Source organism: Stenella coeruleoalba, assembly GCF_951394435.1.
Source record: "Stenella coeruleoalba genome assembly, chromosome: 16".
Classification (NCBI taxonomy): Eukaryota; Metazoa; Chordata; class Mammalia; order Artiodactyla; family Delphinidae; genus Stenella; species Stenella coeruleoalba.
Genome location: NC_137162.1, coordinates 25842411 through 25864888, shown reverse-complemented (window position 1 = coordinate 25864888; position 22478 = coordinate 25842411). Strand labels below are relative to the sequence as shown.

The 22478-nt window shown below is 44.2% G+C and overlaps 1 protein-coding gene across 3 annotated transcripts in view; it reads left to right on the top strand.

The window, feature by feature from the left end:
- Nucleotides 1-1965: 1965 nt before the first annotated feature.
- The window catches only part of WBP1L (WW domain binding protein 1 like), a 59513-nt gene continuing 39000 nt past the window's right edge, over nt 1966-22478 (top strand). The window contains exons 1-3 of one of the 3 annotated variants that reach the window (XM_079900899.1): nt 2113-2141; nt 13377-13421; nt 14731-14792. In XM_079900899.1, the coding sequence (XP_079757025.1) occupies nt 14778-14792 (15 nt within the window). In that variant the 5' untranslated portion in view covers nt 2113-2141; nt 13377-13421; nt 14731-14777. Of the gene's footprint in view, nt 2142-13376; nt 13422-14730; nt 14793-22478 lie in introns of all 3 variants that reach the window. The other 2 variants (XM_079900898.1, XM_079900897.1) reach the window with 2 other exon arrangements.

The following is a 22478-nucleotide window of genomic DNA, read 5'->3' as shown; positions in this document are numbered from 1 at the left end:
AGATTTTTTTGATGATGGCCATTCTGACCGGTCTGAGGTGATCCCTCATTGTAGTTTTGATTTGCATTTCTCTAATAATTAATGATGTTGAGCATCTTTTCATGTGCTTTTTGGCTATCTGTGATACCTGGCTTTTATATAGAGGACTTACAACTCCTTGAGGCTGGGATTGAGACCCTGTGCTAAGAAAATAACGTGGCCCCTGTCTAATACTCAATCTTTTATTCTCCCCTAGGGAGCTTGATTGTGGAATGGATGAAATTCTAAGAAATCTAAGACTGGCAAAAATACTTGTCACCCTGTGCAGCACTTGGGAAAGCAGGATCAAGACAGAGACAGAACCGATTTTTTTCACTCTTACCTGTTTCCCACTTTGCCACCATTTAAGCCAAGAACAAACTTCCTTTGGGTTCAGCTATGGGCTAGACTGGGCTCGGCTCTAAAATGCTTTGGCGGGTTTTTGAGGGGAAATTGGCAGCTACAGGCAGCTGGCTTTTCTGCAGCAGTTCTTCATCTGTTCGTTTATTTTCCCAATATTGATTGAGCTCACGGTTGGGCCATGTACAGGGTGTAGGGATTTGTTTACAAAATGAATAAGACCTGGTGTGCCATTCAAAAAGCTAAAAATTTAGTCGGAGGGGTCAGGCAGGCAGAAATTGTAGATTAGATACACTGTGTGATAAGTGTTATGTGAATTCAGAAGAAGAAACCAGGGGATGAGAACTAGGAATTTTAAACGGGAAACTGTATGTGTAATGTGTAAACGAAGTTAAATGTATTGTATAGCACAGTTCATTGGGGATCTCTTAACTGTTGGGTGTGAGCAGAATGTGTGGGAAATGTAGTGGCAGTAGGTGAGATAAAGAAGTATGCAGGTGTGAAAAAAAAATACGCAGGGACGAGGACGCAGAAAGGACCACCATATTGATAAGTTTGGACAATAAATCCTGTAGGTAGTTGAAGTATTTTGAGAGGGGAAGCCCTGAGACGATAATATTTGGTTTTAGGTGGTAGAACACCCCTGCTGTGACATGTGAGAGAAATTCAAGAGGGAAGAATTAGCAACTGGCAGGACAGCAGGGAGACCGTTTGTATTTAGCCAGAAAATGAGAACATGGATTGAAGCAGTGGGGGTGGATTTCAGAGCTATTTCTGAGGAAGAGTCAGTAGAATTTCATCCCTCGAACTTGGGGTGACAAAGCACTGTGCTTCAGGTAAAGATACTATCTCATAGGAATTCAAAGTGACCGAAGATACTGCTTGAGCAGTTTGAGAGGGACTCTGGTACTGGGGCTGTGCTTAAAGACAAAAGACATCAAAAGCTTTTTAGATTGCAGTTGTCTTTTTTGTTTTTACTTTTTACTTTTTGGCAGTGCCACCCACACAGGACGTGGGATCCTAGGTCCCTGACCAGGGATCAAACCGGGGCCCCTGCATTGGCAGCGTGGAGTCTTAACCACTGGACCACCAGGGAAGTCTCTGCAGTTGTCTTTTTTAAGAGTGCCAGGTTACTTTACAAAAGTAACTTATTTTCCAACACCCTTTGGAATTACCATACCCCCTTCCTTTTCTTTGCTAAACTGTGGAAATCTAGTACTTCCGCCACATTCAAGATGGTGGCACCAGAATTAGACTTTTCAACACACGTCTTGGATGGCCCCGCCCCTGATCAGAGCTGCTTCCGCCACTCTCTGCGCAGCGGGACGCATTTACGCCGCCTCGTAGCACTCAAGATGGCCTGGGTTCCTCCTACTTTCCATTGGCTGGATTTCTCCAGTTTTCCGTCTTCGCGAGGGGGCGGGATTTCTATTTGATCGACATCTTTCTTGACCAATGGACGAAGGGCAAGGGCCAATGACGCGCTGGAATTGGAGAACCATCCAAGTGTCTGGGAGGGCGTTTGGGCTGGGGCGGGGTGGAGCGGAGCCGGAAGCGGGAGGGGAGAGTGAAACAGGAAAAGAAGGGAAGAAGGAAGAAGAGGGAAGAGGAGGAGAGGGAGGAGGAGGAGGGAGGTGGCGGCGCCGTGGCGGAGGAGCAGGAGCAGGAGGGGGATGGCGAGGAGAAGGCTCCTGGGTGGCATGGCGCTCCTGCTCCTCCAGGCGCTGCCCAGCCCCCTGTCAGCCAGGGCTGAACCCCCGCAGGTAAGGGGGAGGGGGTGTCCGGGCCAGGCTGGGGCCTGGGGGGCGTCGAGGCCTGGCTGGAGGGGGCTGAAGGAATGTTGTTGCCAAGAGTTGCGGGGTCCCGAGAGGGGCACCCATGCCTGGAGTGGACAGGGTCTAAGGGGGCGTCGGTGTTTAGCTGAGGGACACCTGTGACGGTTTTGGTATCACGGAGGTGGCAGAGGCATGGTGCCAAGAGAGTGAGGGGCCTTTGAGACGGCAGTTAGGTCAGGTGGGCTGGCATGACTGTGACTGGATAGTGGCGCAAGCGGGGTCATGTGGGGTGCATTCGTGTCCTCCAGTGGAGCAGGTCTCCAAAGCAGCGATGCCGCGTGTATGTCTGTGCGGGTAGGGGTACGTGGGTTATTGAGCGGGCTTGAGAGGGAGGAGGGGCTGGCTGAGAGGATATCTATTTCAAGCTGGACCTGGGAAAGTTGTAGGGGCCTCTTGGCCCCATTTTTACTGGTGTTGGAGGCAGGACTCTTGGAAGGCAAGTGAGATGAAGTAGACTGGGACCGCTCAGCAGCAGGGCACACTTGAGCTGTAACAAGCTCTTACTATCAGGTTGGCTGGCCTGGGGAGCCGGTCACTGATGCTGATCTGGGCCAGCTGCGGGTTTTGAGCAAAGGGTCGTGCTGATGCCAATACGGGCAACAAATGGAGCACCCCAGCTTTTCTTGCTAAGTGGCTTGTGCTGATTTTAGCGCCGCTGGCATTTCGAAACCCAAATGGGAGCGTTACTCCTGGCGCCAGGTTGGGTGGGGTGCAGTAGGGGGGAATCACCCCTCCTTCCCTTCCTTGCATTTGGCAAGGCTTTACCATTCTATTTTCTTCAGTTTCTGTTCCCTTCAGTGTCTTTTCAGAAGGGCATATACAGACACACACAGAGCAAGATGGCAGACTCTATACAGCTTAGCACTTGAACTTTGTGTTGTGGTCAAGAGTAGAAGCAGAATGCCAGCAAAAAGCCTTATCTTTTTTCCTAGGAGTTTATGAGCATCATGTTATGCCCATTAGTATCCTCTATTTAAAACATTAATTTTTCAGGTGAGATGAACTTTATATAAACTGTTTAAAACCGTTTAACCATTTTAAAGTGAACAATTCAGTGGTGTTTAGTGCATTCGCAATATTGAGCAACCACTGCCTCTGTCTAGTTCCAAAACATTTTATCACCTGGGGAGAAAACCCTGTACAAGCAGTTCCTCCCTGTTCCCCCTTCCCCCAGCCCTTGGCAACCACCAGTCTGCTTTACATGTCTGTGGATTTATCTATTGAGGATATTTCATATAAATGGAATCTTACAATACCTTTTGTATCTGGCTTTTTTTTTGTTTTTTAACCTTCTGTATCTGGTGTCTCTCCCTTAGCATAATGTTCTCAAGGTTTATCCATGTTGTAGCATGTAATTCATTCCTTTTTATGGCTGAATAATACTCCGTTGTGTTCCATAATTTGTTTATTCATTTATCTGTGGACGTATCATCTGCTTTTCCCAAAGAATATATTTATGTTTATTGGAAATAACATGTGAAAGGAATAGAGCTCATTTTCTGTCCCAGTACATTCCTTTTTCTAGGGCTGGGGCTCTTCTGTTTTAGGCTTTGTTGAGGTTCTTTGTTTTCTCAGTTAAAATCATGAAGTGGCAAGAGAAATAAATTTCCTTTATTAGAAAAGTTACAAAGCTAAGATATAGATGTTGAGAGAATAAAATATAGAACAAACTGTTGCTTTTCCTTTGCACCTGCGCCTTTCTGTAAGTATCTTTAAAGGCTGTTTCCAATAACCAGTAATTAACATTGCTAGGGGGTTGATTTAGGAATGGTGCAGGCTTTGGAGCCTTTTGAGGTGGGTGCCCTGGGCCTGTGGACTACATCTCCCCATTGGAGAGCAGTGGTGGGAACCAGATCCATTTCTTTAGCAGGAAGGATGGAAAGTGGAGGTTCCTTCCCAGGTCATGGAAGCCTGGGACGTGGAGAGAAGGTTTGGGTGGGGATCTTCAGTGTCATGCCCTAATTGCAGCTTGTGGATCACAGACCGTTTTGTTATCATTTCTCTGGCACTTCCGATACTTACTTGGGGGACAGGGTGGCTTTTGTACTTTGGTCCATTTGAATGGATGCTAGCACTGGCCAGCAGCTATTATGTGGTTACAGTTCCTGCAGAGAAGGGAAAGTTTTTAAAATGAGTAGGCTCTCTCCTTCTAACCCCCTTCCCCCTAACACTCCTAACCCCATCTCATAGCCTGTCTCTTTCTCTAGCCGAGTCTCAGTATCTATAGTGAGAATTGTGTTTTGAATTTTAACCTTTGGAATGAAAGTTACTCTATAATTATTAACTCTGAATCCGCCACAATTTAGTCAATTTAGATTTTGTTTTCTTTTTGTTTTTGTTGATTTTTGGCTTGCAGAAATCAGTGAAGGAAAAAAAATTTAGAGACCATTTTGGCTTAGGATGTACTTCAGGTACTCACTGTCCGTATTTCAACAAGTGGCTTCTAGCTAGCTCCGAATTGAGGAGGACTCTCTGTACTCCGTCTGTATTGAAAATTGTATGGGTACCTCACTGCATTTTTTTCCCTTGAAATGTCTCTATCAAGTACAGTCTTTTTTTTTTTTTCTGGTACACGGGCCTCTCACTGTTGTGGCCTCTCCCGTTGCAGAGCACAGGCTCTGGATGCGCAGGCTCAGCGGCCATGGCTCACGGACCCATCCGCTCCGCGGCATGTGGGATCTTCCCGGACCTGGGCACGAACCCGTGTCCCCTGCATCGGCAGGCGGACTCTCAACCACTGCGCCACCAGGGAAGCCCAGTCTTTTTTTTTTTAATTAAAGTATAGTTAATTTACAATGTGTTAATTTCTGGTGTACAGCAAAGTGATTCAGTTTTATATATATGTATATATGTATGTATATACATATATTCTTTTTCATAATACAATCTTTTTTTTACACATGCATTTAATATCAAATATATGATATTAGGCAGCTTGCTTTCCCTGGTTCCAGCTCTGCACTAGAACAGTTTTCTTGCCATCCTGACCCAAATAATTTCATCAGTTTAACTCCATTCTGTGATTAGGAACTTAGACTTAATTCTCCTATGGGTCATTGCAACTCAGATGTGATTCCTTGAATCCATAGAGAATAAAAAAGCAATAGAGTCTCCAAACAGTAAGGCCTTGGCATTTGTCTCTTCCAGTTAAATTATGATGGGATATGCGGAGTTTCTTTCTTTCTCTTGTTGGTTAGATTCAACAGAAAAATCTGACTGTAGTATTTAAAGTAAAGTTTTAGGAGAAATGTCTTTTTCAATAAAGTGATCCAGCCGATGGGCTGGGCACAGATCTGTAGAGATGCAGTCCTTGCCCTTCCTCTTCCATGCTTAAAACTTTGAGTTGGAAGGGGGTCCTGGTTCATGATATTTTTTCTTCCCCTCACACCCTCCAATAGTATACCCCTTCCGCCCCACCTTTACTCTCCTCCATTGCCCCAGTTTTCAGTCCAGAAGCCCTGCTCCACTCTTCTTTCCTAAATATGGCATTTCAGTGTGACCACCCTTATTCCTTGTAGAATAGTGGGATATGAGACTTTCAGATTCTTACCCTCTTTCTTTCACTTTCTTAGTTTGTTTTATACACCAAAGTGAGCAATTGTCTAAAGTTAACACCATGAGTTGCCGTAAATCCTTTGAGTAGAATCCAACAAACGTTTACCAAAATGTTCATTCTTTGCAGCAGGCTATTATTATTCCTAAGCACTGGGAACCCTCAAACAAGTAGCAGAATCCCTGTCCTCAAGGAGCTAATAATCCTGTGGGAAAGACAGATAATATCCACTGATATGTAATCCGGAGGGATCAGCGCTGTAATGGAAGTGCAAGCAAAGGATGGTGGGAACAACGGCTAGGGCTGGGGGAAGGTGGGGATTTAGGGAAGGTTTCATAGAGGGAGAGGCATTTGGACAGGGCTTTCAAGGTTGATAAGGATACGTAGGATGTCTGTGGACTAGGAAGGGGGAAAGTTTATTCCGGCATGAAAGAGTGAAAATGGAGCTTTTAGAAGTGGCACATAGTCTGTGGTGGAAGCTTTGCCTGTGGGTGTGCAGAGGACTGTGAGAATAGCTTGAGACTTGAAAGGTGAGCTGCAATTAGACGATAAGGAGGGCTTTTATCCTTTTGTCGAAATTCTGCTGACAGTAGAACTTTCTGTGATGTTGGAAATCATCTATATCTGTGCTGTCCATTTTGTAGCCACGTAGCCACATGTGGCTATTGAGTCCTTGAAATGTGGCTAGGATAACTAAGGAACCGAATTTTTAATTAATTAATTTTTGGCTGCGTCAGGTCTTATTGCAACATGCAGGATCGTTTGTTGCGGTGCTGGGCTCTTCCTTGCTGCACGTGGGCTTCTCTCTAGTTGTGGTGCATGGGCTCAGTAGTAGCCCCTTGGCATGTGGGATCTTAGTTCCCCGACCAGGGATTGAACCCACATCCCCTGCATTGGAAGGCGGATTCTTAACCACTGGATCACCAGGGAAGTCCTGGAACTGAATTTTTAATGGCATTTAATTTTTTGTATCACCTTTATTGAGTTATAATTCACATGCCAAAAGATTCATCCTCTTAAAGTGTACAGAAAATGTTTTTTTAGTGAGTCAGAGGGTTGTGTGACCATCACCACTATCTGATTTTAGAACATTTTCATCACCCCACAAAGAAACCCCATAGCCATTAGCAGCCCTTCCCCATTACACCCCCTCCTCCCCCAGCCCCTACAATCACTAATCTACTTTCTGTCTCTTTGGATTTGCCCATTCTGGACATTCTGTATAAATGGAATCATACACCATGTGGTCCTTTGTAACTGGCTTCTTTCACTTAGCATAATGTTTTCAAGATTCTTCCATGTTGATGTATTTGTGTATCATCACATGTATCAGCATTTCATTCCTTTTTATGGCCGGTTAATATTCAGTTGCATGAATGTACCACATTTTATTTATCCATTCATCAGTTGATGGACATTTGAGCTGTGTTCCCTTTTGGGCTATTGTGAATAATGCTGCTATGGACATGTGTGTACAAGTTTTTGTGTACACATATATGTTTTCATTTCTCTTGGATATATACCTAATGGTGGAATTGCTGGGTCATATGATAACTCTATGTGTAACCTTTTGAGGAACTGCCAGACTGTTTTCCAAAGTGGTATGATATTCAGCTTTTAATTTAAAGTAAATAGCTACATGTGACTACTGACTACCTGTTAGACAATGTAGATCTAACAGTTTTCCAGTGTGGAGGTGGAATATAGTCTAATGTAGTGGTGAGGTCATGGGCTCTGGGGGCAGATTACCTGAGTTCCAAACTTGATTCTTCCACTTACTATCCTTGAGCAAGTTACTTTAACCTCTTTGTGCCTCAGTTTCCTCATCTATAAAATGGGAATAATAATAGCACATACTTTAGGGACTTCCCTGGTGGTGCAGTGGTTAAGAATCCACCTGCCAATGCAGGGGACATGGGTTCGAGCCCTGGTCTGGGAAGATCCCACATGCCGCGGAGCAACTGAGCCTGTGCACCGCAACTACTGAGCCAGTGCTCTAGAGCCCACGAGCCACAACTACAGAGCCCACATGCCACAAATACTGAAGCCCGCACACCTAGAACCCATGCTCCGCAGCAAGAGAAGCCACCGCCTAGAGAAGCCTGATGCGCCACAACAAAGAGTAGCCCCCACTCGCCGCAACTAGAGAAAGCCTGAACGCAGCAATGAAGACCCAACGCAGCCTAAATAAATAAGTAAATAAATAAATAAATAAAAGTAGCACGTACTTTATAGGTTTGTTGGGACCTGAAAAGATATATATGTAAAACTTTTGGAATATACTTCATGGTTATTAAATATAATAATACTTATCACTGCTATTCTTATTGGTGATCCTCAAGAGTGCATTGTGGTTGGTAAGTTAGTGTCAACTCTCAAACTAGGTTCAGAAACTGAGATTTGGGGAGTTTGGAAGTGACTTCCTTGATGCTGTTCTATATCTGAGTTTAGGTTTGTCCCTGTGATCCTTTACCTATGTAGGTAACTCTTCATGGTGAACCTATGTAGAATAGTGGTTCTCAATTGGAGACAATTTTGCCCCTGCCTGAGGACATTTGTCAGTGTCTGGAAACATTTTTGATTGTCGTAACTCAGGAGCACTACTGGCATCTGTTGTATGAAGGCCAGGGGTGCTGCTAAATGTCCTCAGGGTAGTCCCCCACAACAAAGAATTGTCCTCCCCAAAATGTCAGTAGCGCCAAGGTGGAGAAACCCTTGTGTGGTACTTGCTATCCCCTTACCAGCTCCTGACCAGTATCGTGGGATTTGAGGTCAGCCTTCCTATGAAAAGATGTGTGTGAAATAAGCTCTGATGACAAATTTCAGGTGGGACAGTTTAAAGCTTTAGTGTCCTGAATCCTGATGTCTCTCAGATTTGCTGACATGTGTTACCAGTCAGCTCATCATCGTCAGCCAACATCAACTGTTTTGACAAAAGCACATTTTTTTAGTCTGTGGTTCAGTAAGCAGGTGAGCCTCCCTAAGTCACCCCATCTTAAACCTTCTTTCCTCTCACTTTGGTCTGCCTTTGTGGTTTCACTTTAAGAACGTTTTTCTTCATCCCAGTGGAAGCCTGAGGGCCAGTCACTTTCTTTTCTGTGTCCTCCATGGTCCCACCACCAATCTGAACTGAGTCATGTTCTTAGAACTTTTTCCTTTCCTCATTCCAGATCTTGGCTCTCCTCTCATTTTCGGCCTCACGAATGTTAGTTTGTTCTCACGCACGCTCAGCCTGCAGAAACCGTTAGATGTTCCCAGGTCGCCACGAGGGAAGCTGATGGTCCTGGACTTTACCAGAGCTGTGTCTGGAGGAGAGCCCTCTCTTCCAGGTCCAGGATGTCCCTCATCTGTGGGTGCTGGGCACAAGCTGGCTACTCTGTGGGTGCTGTGGGTAAGTTAGATGGCTTTGGATTCAGAATTCCAACAGCCTTTTGAATGCCTGGCCATCCGTACACCTGAGGGCCTCTTTCTTTCTTGCCTTAAGTTGCTGGACTGACGTTTGAGGGACCATCAGGACCAGGTGGAGCAATGACCAGGTGGGTTCATTCCTTGCCCTGCCACCCCAACTGTGGGCCCTGCTGGGGCCACCGACCCCACTATAACCACACAGACAGAGCAGCCACTGGGTGACAGGGAACGGCGACAGCGGGTCTTGGTGACCTGTCCACTCAGCTGCATACAACAGGCTGAGGTCTGCCAGTGGGCACCTCCCTTTTGGCCCATCCTTTGAAGTTCCACTAGGTGGAGCAAAGTCTGGCCAAAAACCCACATGCAAATGTGGAAACCACAAACAAAGAAATACAAATAAATCCAGAACATTGCAACATGGGAGGTAAAGAAAAGGGAAACAAGTCTCATTCTATTGAATTCTGCAGCTTGTTGATACAATTCTGGGCTTTCCCAGTGTGGGAATTAAAATAGGTCATCCTCTCAGACTTGTCAGTCTTGCCTGGATGGGGTTTTTGGGGTTTGGGGGATACTTTCGCTTACTCAGCTACATTCCCATAGCTGGATTTATTTACTTTTGGTTTTCATCTTTCCATACTTTTTTCTGTGGGAAAGCAGATGAGCTGTGTATCTTCTGTTCCTGGTGCCGTCATCACCCTCATAGAGCCACGGCTCAGTTTTGATTCACCATCTTAGGTGTTTTAAAGAATTTAAACTTGTTTTGGAAGAGATGAGAGTGAATGTAAGACGTTACAAGAATATTTGTGGTTTGGAAAGGTGGATCCTAGAGTGAAGTTATCAAAACATTTCTGTTTTGATTTTTAAATATGGAGCAAGACAGATCTTACATTGTAACACTGTTTTGTTACACATTCTTGCAGATCAGAGACACGCGCGGTACATGGAGAAAATGCGGTGCGTGGAGAAAATAATCATATTTTTCAAAATTGTACATACTGCTTTTTGTTCGCCGTTTAAAAATTAATCTTCCTCATCTAAAATTCCACCTGGCAGTTTCACTCCAATCGTATCAAAACCCAACCAAACACAGACACAATGAAAAACACCATAGCTTAGTTTATTGATCAGATTTACACTTTTGTGGTTTATTTGGGAGAGAAAGTTAATATTTGTCTTTCTACACTAGGATGTTGGAGCACGGTAGCTCTTTGGGACTTGAATATAGAGTCGAACAGTGTGAGAAGTTCATCCTGTGTACTTTCTTTTTTTCTTGAGTCCCTTGTCTTTAATTATGCAAATCCCCTTGCTGCTGTTGCTGTGGGTGGGAGCTGGGAGTGGAACGCCTGCACCGGCCTGATTTCTCATAAGGACCAATCTGGCTGTCTCTCCAATCCCTTTCTTAGACCCGATTGCTGCCTTTCTTTGGGCTTTGAGGTACCTTTTACCTTTTCACATCAGTTTTTAATTACACAAAAATAACACACGCTCATAACAATGGTAAATAATAGAGAAATACAAAAATACTTAGAGGAAAAAGTGAAAGTTTGTGGTTTGTTGTGTATTTTTGGTTTTTCTGCTTATGCTGCAAATTTATAGATATAGTAATATAACTCCTATGTATAAACTTACATCCACACACATATAAAATACATAAAGTTGTTGGTATGGGTAGGGTTCTTTATTTTATTTGTTTTTAAAGCAAAAATGGGATAATTTATATGTAGTACTTTAACAACATGCACCTTTTTTAAAACCTTAATATATTGTAGACTTCTTTTCATATCGCATATATGCCTCTGATTTTTTTTTAATGCCTGTAATTACTTTAGACCATGATTTATTTGACTACCCCTCCATAAATGAACGTACATTGTGTCCAAGGTATTGCCATTTCAAGCTGTGCAGCAGTGAACATTGTTGCACTTCTTTCTTTCTGCAGTTTGCTAGGTTCCTAGAAGTGGAACTGGGGACTATGGGATTATAGGGTATGTACATTTGGAATTTGGGGCCAATAGTGCCAAGTTGCTCCCCAAAACGGCTTTATCAGTTCACATTCCCATCAGTAGCGCATGCAAGGCCTCACTTCCCCACACACATGTGAACATCATTTCTTCACCTGCACCCTCTGTATATCCTTGGAGATGTGCCTTCTGACTCTTAACATGGGCACCTGGGGAACATTTCAGTTTACTTTCTCAAAAGCCTATAGGTCTCTAATTGGCTTAGCTTCCAGTCTCCCTGTCTGCAAACTGGTTGCTCCCTTTGCTGTGGAGTAGGATTCACACAAGGGCAGTGAGCCTCTAGCCAGAGGAGGGTAGAAATGCCTGCCCATGTGCTGAAGGAAGTGGTTTGTGGTCCCTGGAAGATGTCAAGCAGGTGGCCTGGAGCTGTTGGCCAATTGCTGTGTGGTACACAAGTCTAATTTCATGCCCGACCTACCACCCCTCCGTGGTGGCCATCCCAGAAGAGACGCCTGGAAGTGGCATTGCTGAGAGTGCAGACTCTGGAGCCAGACTGCCTCCATATAACCTTGGACTAGTTAGTTAACTCAGTATCCTCATCTGTAAAATGGGTTAATAGCGCCTAGCCTGTAGGGTTATTGTGAGGGTTAACTGAATTAATACTTGTAAAGCACTTAGAGCAGTGCCTGCCACATAGTAATTACTTGGCAAATGTTAGCCTTTGTTGTTGTTGTTGTTATTAATTATTTTAGCTCTGGGGAACTTTAAGACTTCCCTCTTCCCTTACTGACCCAAGGTTTGTTTTCAGTGGAGGAATTTAAGAATATATTTTGGTTCACTCCTTGTCCAAAATGCACGTGAATCACTTTCCATATCATCAGCCTTGGTGATCAGATGAGAGGTGTTTTTCCAACAACTATTTTCTAATAATAAGATATGAAATTATTTATTCTTAGAGCAGGTAAGTTAGGATATATGCTATTTTTCTGATACACGCACCACTGCAGCCTCTTGAGTGAGGAAAAGAGTGGGGGGTTGTGGTTAGTCGTTCATTCTGACCACAGTGCTGCCACACGCAGATCTGTCTGCTCTCAGCACACAGTGGACGGTACCGAGCTGAGGGACTCCCTCGGGCTTCTTGACACCTGTCCCCAACCTCCATTTGGTACTTCCTGTTCTGAGGTGAGGATGGTTTCTGAGGCTTTTTTTTTTCTTTTTTGTAATACAGCTTTATTGAGATATAATTCACATACCATAAAATTCACTCTTTTAGAGTATACAATTTAGTGGGTTTTAGTGTATTCACAAGTTTGGACCACCTCACCACTAGGTAATTTCAGAATGTTTTCATCACCCCCAAAAGAAATGCTGTATCAGCAGTCATTCCCCCTCTCCCTGCCCCATCCCCCAAGTCGCTGGCAACCAATAATCTGCTTTCTGTCTCTGTCCATTATGGACATTTCATGTAAATGGAATCATATACCATGTGCTATTTTGTGAGTGCCTTCTTTCACTTAGCATAGTATTTTCAAGGTTCATCCATGTTGTAACATGTATCACTATGTCATTCCTTTTTATGGCCGATAAATATTCCTCTGTCTGGTTGTAACACATTTAGTCCTCAATTGATGGATATTTGGGCTTTTTTCACTTTGGGGCTATTATGAATAATGCTGCTTTGAACATGAATATACAGTTTTTGAGTGGACATATGTTTTCATTCTCATGAGTATACGCTTAGAAGTAGAATTGCTGGGTCATATCGTCACTCTATGTTTAACTTTTGAGGAACTGCCAGACTGTTTTCCATAGTGGCTGCACCATTATATATCTCCGCTAGCAATGTATGAGGGTTTCAGTTTCTCCACATCCTCGTCAATACTGTCTTTTTAAAAATCATAACCATCCTAGTGGGTGTGAAGTAGTATCCCACTGTGGTTTTGATTTGTATTTCCCTAATAACTAGTAATGTTGAACATCTTTTTGTGTTCTTTTTTTGTTTGTTTTTTGGTGGGTTTTTTGTTTTTTGGTTTGTTTGTTTGTTTTTTGGTTTTATTGGCCATGCCATGCGGCACGTAGGATCTTAGTTCCCCGACCAGGGATTGAACCCCTGCCCCCTGCATTGGAAGCTCAGAGTCTTAACCACTGGACTGCCAGGGGAGTCCCCTTTTTGTGTTCTTACTGGCCATTTGTATATATTCTTTGGAGAAATGCCTATTCAATCCTTTGTTTGTTTTAAAGGCCCTTATCTGACTGACAGGACAGTGGTCTTCCCACGGAATCCCAGTGAGTGACTGTCCAAGGGGAGGTTTTCCTTTAAACTAGACTTTGTCAGAGCTCTGGCACTCTAGACCTAGCCATGCTAACATCTCTTCTCATGACCCTGGACCAATTACTTTACCTCTCTGAGCCTTCATTACTTCTATCAGCATCTCCCAGAGACGGGTCCGAGGCAGCCATTTCTGCTGTAAGAGGAAGAGGCCCTCGTGGTCCCAGAAGTCTGCCATTTCTCGTGGAGATTCATGACGCACATGCTTTACGGTTAAGCCTCGGAAGAGTCTCACAGTTAAGAGACGTATATGAATCCCTTATCAGATAAATGATTTGCAAATATTTCCTCCCAATCTGTCTTTTTTTTCACTTTCTTGATGGTGTCCTTTGAAGTACAACTGTTTTTAATTTTGATGAATTCCAGTTTATCTGTGTTTTTCTTTTGTTGCTTGAGCTTTTGGTGTTCCCTATTTGTTTTAAGGGCTCTGTAAAACTTAATATTATTTAGGGTCAAATATGGACATTATTCAGAATAGAATCCTTTAATTTTTTTTTTTATTATGGAGTATTTTAAACATTTACAAAAAAAAAGAGAATGGTATAATGAACCAGCATGTACCCATCTCCCAACCTCAGCGATTTAGTGTCTTGGCCAGTCTTGTTTTATCTATACTGTATCCACTTTCACTTCCATTTATCCCCAGTGAAATTATTTTGAAGCAGATTTCAGACTTCATATCATCTCAACCATAAATAGTTCTGTTTGAATCTCTAAAAGATAAAAGGACTATGTTCCCGAACATAACCACCCTCCCATATCACACCCGAAAAAATTGACAATAATTCCTTAATGTTACAGGAGAGGATCTTGTGTGTGAGAATGTAATTTGGATCTAGGGGTAAAAATACTATTAGAAAATTCAGCTAATTATGATAGTTCTTCAGTTTTCGTGAGTAATTAACCCTGTGTCACACTACTTTAAAAAAGTTACTCCCCAGTGACACGCTTCAATCCTATGAGTATCAAAAGTGCTCTTCCAACCACAGCTTTTTCTTTTTTACTTGAGCAGATCTAGTGGTGAAGCTTTAATCATAGCAGCCCGCTCCCCCCCTTTTTCCCTCTCAAAACTTTTTTTTTTTGGACACATACCCATTTCCAACCTCTTCCCAGTATATAAAGTGAAAGATTAACTTATGACTTTTGCCCTCAATTTCTAGTGTAGGGACAATTTTTGGAAAAATCCTGTTCTTATCTGAGATTGCACAAATGTTCAGAGAAACCTAGGAAAATGAGGAGACCCTGTTTGCGTATCTTCTCTTTCAGCTCTCCAGGGCCTAGGCTGGGTGTCCCCATCCCGTGTCTGGCTGACCATGCCCACCCTCAAGGTACAGTATTGGCGGGGGGGTGGGGGTGGGGGGGTGTCTCATGGCTAATGAGCAATGCTGCTGAGGGAGAGGTGGAACATGGAATTTGGAGGCAAAGAAAGACACCGTAGAGATAATGATGCTATGAACAGATGTTTGGTAAGAGAGGCCGTGCTGTTCGAAATGTAGGAGATTTAGGGTTGAACAGGCTTCTTAATTGTGGGACCCTTCAGAGGCTTAACCGTAAAACACAGGCATCGTGAATCTCCAAAAGGGTCGGTAAACTTCTTTAACCATGTGAGCCTCTTATCGCAGAAATGGCTGCCTCGGAGCGGTCTCTGGGTGATGCTGATAAAAGTACTGAAGGCTCAGAGAGGTGAAGTAATTGGCCCGGGGTCATGAGAATAGGTGGTAGCATGGTAGAGTGCCAGAGCCCTGACAGAGTCTAGCTTAAAGGAAAATCTGCCACTAGGCAGTCAATTACTGGGGTTCCATGGGAAGACCTCTGCCTCTTCAGTCAGAAACCCTAGGTCTAGTCCTAGGTCAACTCACACTCCAGACCAGTGTACTGCCCGGCAAGTGGGGATGGTAACTGCCTGGCCCTATCACCAGCTGATATAAGGAACAATGAAAAGGGATATGAAAGTAGTTTATAAACCTGAGATCTCTGCAAGGATGATGCTTTATTGTATCTCTCATTGGTTAGTGCCACCTTTTCTATAACACTGGGAATTCCCTGGTAGTCCACTGGTTAGGACCCTGTGCTCCTACTTTCGAGGGCCTGGGTTCAATCCCTGGTCGGGGAACTAAGATCCCACAAGCTGCATGGTGTGGCCGAAAAAAAAAATGTAATTCTCAATAATACTGAGCACATCTTGCCAAGAAGGTGCATCTTGAGAAAAGTGAAGGACTTTGGAATGTTGGATATAAAATACCAGATATTGGCACCTGCTACTTCTTTTCAGGGAGGGAGAGTGACTTGTGCTGACTTCTTGCTGTGATGGGGGATGCTTTCTCAAAGGCCTTCCAGCGTTTTCCCCCTAAGTTTTCTACTTATAGAGTAGGGTCTTCCTGCCCACTTCTGCGTTGCTGTAGTGCTTTCTTCACGATTTGGACTCCGGGTCAACGTGTTTTTGCAAGTGCTGTCATCCTGTGTTGCCTCACTCTCTGCGGCCTGGGAATCCAGGGTTCAGGTGTGGCCCGTGGTTGGGTGTAATGTGACGGAAGGTCCAGCATCCCTGCATCTGGTGTGATTCCCTCTCCAGTTTCACCACCTTCAATCATCATTTTACTTGGGGTGTGGACGTGCATGTTCCAGAAGTTTCCCCACTCCCTACAGCTTATGGGAGGGATAAGTTTTCATAAAGTTTTCCGCTGGTATTTTTGACCATGAAATCTTAGACCTGGAGTAGATTTGGTTACCGAACAGCCTAAGGAAGGAGGAGGTAGTATTTGATATACATAAGATCCAGGAACTGAGGGAAGGCCTAGTGCCAGGAGCTGTGTTTCCAACTAGGCCTTTTTTTTTTTTTTTTTTTTTTTTTTTGCGGTACGCGGGCCTCTCAACTGTTGTGGCCTCTCCCATTGCGGAGCACAGGCTCCGGACACGCAGGCTCAGCGGCCATGGCTCATGGGCCCAGCTGCTCCGCGGCATGTGGGATCTTCCTGGACCGGGGCACGAACCCGTGTCCCCTGCATCGGCAGGCGGACTCTCAACCTCTCTGCCACCAGGGAAGCCCCCAACTAGGGGCTTATTAAGTTTCACAATCCTTTAAGCAAAAAAGGCAACTTCCAGGTGTTGCTAATGGAGTTTCTGGTGAACGGGAGGCAAAACCAGAAGCCGCTTCATCCCATTCCCCATAAAGGAAAAACTGTCATGGGGGCGTTAGATCACGTCCCAGCTCTGCCTGGAGGAAGGCAGTTTTGCTTTTGAGATGGCTTAAGTGCTTTAAATTCCTCAGCTGAGAAATTAGATAGCCAGAGGGTTTCGCAATCCCTTCATCAAGCCTCCTGAGCTCAGAGTACCATCCAGGTGCACTCCTTATCTCTTAGCTGTTTTTCAGGTTTCTGTGACCAGAAAAAGTCACCTGCCCAAATGTTTGGGGATTTAGGTGCATTAGCTTCATTTTTACCATCTTCTCTTTAGTCATCAATTCTCTTCATCCATGTAACCAGTTTTTCTTGAGGGCCTGCTTTGTGTGAGGCATTACTTGGTATTGTGAGGGACCCAGAAATGAAAGTTACCCATCTTGCCCTTAAGTTGCTTATACTATAGAAGAGGAGATAGGCCTGAGAATAAATAACTTTGCTGAATTTATGAGCACGTGAAAAAGGGAGTGGTACTACCAAATGTAAAATAGATAGCTAGTGGGAAGCAGCCGCATAGCACAGGGAGATCAGCTCCCTGTTTTGTGACCACCTAGAGGGGTGGGATAGGGAGGGTGGGAGGGAGATGCAAGAGGGAGGAGATATGGGGATATATGTATATGTATAGCTGATTCACTTCGTTATAAAGCAGAAACTAACCATTGTAAAGCAATTATACTCCAATAAAGATGTTAAAAAAAAAAGAGTGGATTTTCCTATAAAATCACAACCAAGATGATCTCTCGCTGGAGAGTGTGCACACTTGCTCTTATGGCTTTGCATCCAGGGGGCCCGGAGCTGCTTCCAGGGACTTAGAGTTGAGGTACCTTTAATAAAATGACCATGATGTTAGCCCTTTCCTTGGGCCTACCACCATTGCACCAAAAGTGGAGTCTCTCTCTACCCTGCCCTAAATTTAAATATAAGTGAAAGATGAAATCAGATTTAGTGGGGACCTTGAAGACTAATTTTCCTAAATGGAATTCTCTTTCCAAGTTACATGTGAGAGTGTATCATGTAGTTGGTGTGACCTAGGTCCCCCCCGCTTTTTTTCTTATTCCGATCTTTGGTTTAGAGAGCAATTTGTGAGGAGACATGAAATGTTTCTGGGGACAGCCCTGAGTTGTAGCTTGCTGATTTTCATGTAATTCTTGGCTACTTGACAGTTTGGTGAACTGTTTTCAGGGCAGGAAAAATGAACCTAGCATTTTGGTATAAAAACAAACAAGGCTGCTGTTGTACTTGGTAAAGCTGAAGTTGCCGATCCAGCAACAGCACACTAACCATCAGTGACAGCCCCCTGTCAGTGGTGAGTTTCGGAGACCCCTGGACTCTCCAGAGAGGGCAGTAAATGTTTATCCACGAAGGTGATAAATATCAGAGGGGTGATTGATTGTCAGCAGGAAAGGATTTTCTTGTTAGGGGGCAGAGAAGCAAGAGGCAGAAGCCTTAGGAAGCTGTTGTAAACTGGTTTCAGCTTCCGCTACTTTGATTTTTCTCTCTTTTGATTTTAAAAAGTTTTTTTAAAGTTTATTTGTTGTGATTGTTTATGAGCTATTTCTATATATATATTTTATTTTATTTATTTTTGGCTGTGTTGGGTCTTCATTGCTGCGCACGGGCTTTCTCTAGTTGCAGTGAGCGGGGGCTACTCTTTGCTGCAGTGCGAGGGCTTCTCACTGTGGTGGCTTCTCTTGTTGTGGAGCACGGGCTCTAGGCACGTGAGCTTCAGTAGTTGCGGTGCGTGGGCACCTAGTTGTGGCTCGCGGGCTCCAGAGCGCAGGCTTAGTAGTTGTGGCACACGGGCTTAGTTGCTCAGCGGCATGTGAGATCTTCCGGACCAGGGCTCGAACCCGTGTTCCCTGCATTGGCAGGCGGATTCTTAACCACTGCGCCACCAGGATTTTTCTCTCTTTTTAAAGGGCTAAGGCTGTACCATTGCCATGGATGTCTTCTCTCCACCTCCCACATCCCCCCCCCCCAAAGTCCACTTCAAGATTTATCATATTTTAGTAGTAGTCATCAGAAAGAAAAGGTATGCTGGTTACAGGTACTCAGTAAATACACACATGCATGCATTGTACCTCCAGCTGATCTTTGCCCATCGTCTGCCTTTCTCAGATGCCCCGTGTGCCCTTGTTTCCATGCTTTCAGTCATGCTTGGCCCTGCTTAATGTGTTCCCCTTCTCCCTGCAAACCCTACATGATTTTTAGTTAGCCATCTCTTGGTAAAACTTTCTTTGGCCATTTTATCCCTCAATAGCTTCCTTTCTTCAAGCCCTTCGTGCATTTACTGCCTCTACTCCTCCCCTCCCATTTGTTGTAGGGTGCCTACGTTTGTCTCTGTGTCTGCTGTCTTTTCTCTCTAACTGTGTAATCGAATAAATCAGTCCTCCAGGGCCAGACCAGTTCATCCAGTGTTGCATCCTTCTCATCTCCATGGTATATCCTGGGTGGCTGGATGCGACTGTGACTGTCATGTCACAGAAGAGGGGAAGTGACGGGTATAATATCAAAATACTGTCTCCATGCGTGTTCAAGCCATTCTGGAGCCCCACACACCTGGTTGTAATGCTGGCTCCACTGCTTACTAGCTGTGTGTCCTTGAATGATTACCTAACGTCACTGAAGCTCATGTTTTTCATCTGTAAAATATGAGATATCAGCGTAGGTTAAGATCCTCCCTCTCTGAAATGTATCATTTGATGTTTAGCAAGTGATTGTAATTGAGGGCTGTTTGCCCAGACAACTTCTGGGAAGACTCAGTACAATAGCAGGAGAGCATCCACAGGTTTTCATGGATGCCTTGTAGAAGAAACAAGCCCTGTGACTTGTAGAACTCCTTGTTCTGCTCGGAGCCCAGGAGAGGTGTGTTTTCTTACCTCGGCAGGCTTGCTACATGTCTGCCTTTGTCCAGCCCCAGGACACAGATAATCTAGTGTTCTTGGTTTCTGGCAGCTGAGCAGTCCTTAACATTTCTACTTGGCAAGGTTCTGCAAATCTTTGTTCTGGGCTTGGAATTCTTCCTATGGCATTCCCCAAAATAATTACTTCAGGATCCTTTTATTGATGCCAAGCCTGGCATTCATGACGTGACGATATCTTGGTTTGACTTTGATTGTGGCGCTCCCATTGGTTTGGGGTTTGGGTTAGTATTCATTTCTGTGTTTTTTGAGTCAGAACTCTAGGGCAATTAAATGTGCTTGTGCACAACCCGAGAAAGATAAGAAAGGTCTTTTATTTTTATCTTAGATGTTCTGTGTCGACCTAGCAGCCTCTACTCAAAACTCCTGGAAATAAAAAGGCTTTAGGTCTGGAGATTATCTCCTGCCCTAGAAGCCTGGCAGTTGTCCTGTTCTGACAAAACCCTCTTTCTTCAGATTCCTTGATTGCGAAATGAGAAACTCGGGGGCCCTCAACCCTAGTCTCCTTTAGCCTCCACTGGCCAGATGACAAGCACTTCACCAGGTTAGTTGAAATCCAAGGCATGGAAGACCTTCCATGCCAGCTTGCTCCTTGTGTGGGGACCCATTGTGTGTTGGGAACATATGAGAACTTCAGGACTTCCCCAGTCATTTACTTCACAGAGCTCAGCCCCAAAGTGGGTCAGAATGGGAGTCCTGGGGCCCCAGCGCCCTGACTCCACCCTTGGGAACACCACTGTCAGATCCGGTATAAGTGACAGTCTTATAGACAGGATTCCGGAGCACAGACCAGGGACATACATGTCTGCTCAGCGTTCGACTGACCCTCAGTTCTGGTTTTTGCCTTATTGGTAACTTCTGGTTTAATATCATGACTCCTGTATTATTGTAAAGGAAAGAGTCTTTAGAACCAGAGACTTCATTCAAATCCTTGCTCTTCCTCTGCCTACTTCCTCTGCTCTTCCTTGGGCAAGGTCTCCATATGCTTCAGTTTCTGCAACTGAACAGTAAAGATAATAATACCTACATCATGGGATTGTTGTCACATTAAGTGAGATGTTGGTTAAATGAAGTCCTAGCACAGAGGCTGGTTTATTGTCAGTAATAAACAAATAACTGTCTCTCCCTGCCTCCTTCCCAGAATTTAAAGATTATAAATGCATAGGCTGCTTAGAAAACGTTGCCAAAAGATTCTTGAAGTACAGTGAAGGAATGAATTCTACTAGCCATGAACATATATGCTTTGCAGTATGTCTTCTTTTTTTTTTTTTTTTGGTATTAATTTATTTATTTTTGGCTGCGTTGGGTCTTTGTTGCTGTGCGTGGGCTTTCTCTAGTCGCGGTGAGTGGGGGCTACTCTTCGTTGCGGTGTGCGGGCTTCTCATTGTGGTGGCTTCTCTTGTTGCGGAGCACAGGCTCTAGGTGCGCGGGCTTCAGTAGTTGTGGCACGTGGGCTCAGTAGTTGTGGCTTGCGGGCTCTAGAGCTCAGGCTCAGTAGTTGTGGCTCGCGGGCTTAGTTGCTCTGCAGCATGTGGGATCTTCCCGGACCAGGGCTCGAACCTGTGTGCCCTGCATTGGCAGGAGGATTCTTAACCACTGCGCCACCAGGGAAGCCCCGAACACTGTCTTCTTAAATAATAAGTTAATCCAAAGGATTTCCAGCATTACTATCTTTGTGAGTTCTCTGAACTGGGAAAGAGAGCTCTGGGTCAGTGGAAGGATGTCTCAGACATTGCTTGGGGCCATAAACAGTTGTTAAACTGAAACATTTTTTTTTTTGAATTTTATTTTATATTTTTATACAGCAGGTTCTTATTATCTATTTTGTACATATTAGTGTATACATGTCAATCCCAATCTCCCAGTTCCCCCCCAGTTCCCCCGCCCCAGTTCATCCCCCTTGGTGTCCATACGTTTGTTCTCTACATTTGTGTCTGTATTTCTGCCTTGCAAACAGGTTTATCTGTTCCATTTTTCTAGATTCCACATATATGCGTTAATATACGATATTTGTTTTTCTCTTTCTGACTTACTTCACTCTGTATGACAGTCTCTAGGCCCATCCACATGTCTACAAATGACCCAATTTTGTTCCTTTTTATGGCTGAGTAATATTCCATTGTATATATGTACCACATCTTCTTTATCCATTCATCTGTGGATGGACATTTAGGTTGCTTCCATGACCCGGCTATTGTAAATAGTGCTGCAGTGAACATTGGTGTGCATGTGTCTTTTTTGAATTATGGTTTTCTCTGGGTATATGCCCAGTAGTGGGATTAAATTGCAACATTTTGACAACATGATCCTGCTCCATCCCAGTTTAGTGTGACTCTTCCTTTTTTTTTTTTTTTTAAATTGGTGAATTCAGCGTTGAATTAAATTCTGCATTGTCAGGCAGATGACCAAAACGTTTGAAGAAGGATTTGACTTAGCTTTGGTCCACCATGTATGAACCTGGATCACTTACATAAAAGAACCCTTTTTTCTCAGACTAGCAGAAATTGCTGATTATCCTCTTGCCTCTTAAATCCCCAAATTGACTGCTGTGTCCCTGGGTTATAATATTTGTAGAGCATGGAGAAAAGTGAACTCGCCTTCCTGGGAATGCCTGCATTTGCCAATTCAGCTTCTTTTTCTCCTCATCCCCCAAATCTTAGCGCTCAGTGAGGGTTGGTCAGGGACTAGGGGCAAGGAAAAGTAGATCAGTGAGAAAGAAGCCATTCTCAGTGATCACTTTGTTAGAGTATATGGTGTTGTGCTCGGTGTAATGTTTTGGGTTTAATGCTGTCTTGCACAAGGAACTTACAATCTTATAAGAAGATAAAAGTAGGCAGATGCTGATTAGAAGCGCTGTCTTGAGTAGCATCCATAAAAGGATGATTCATTAGGTTGGGAGGAAATTGGGCCGCCTGTG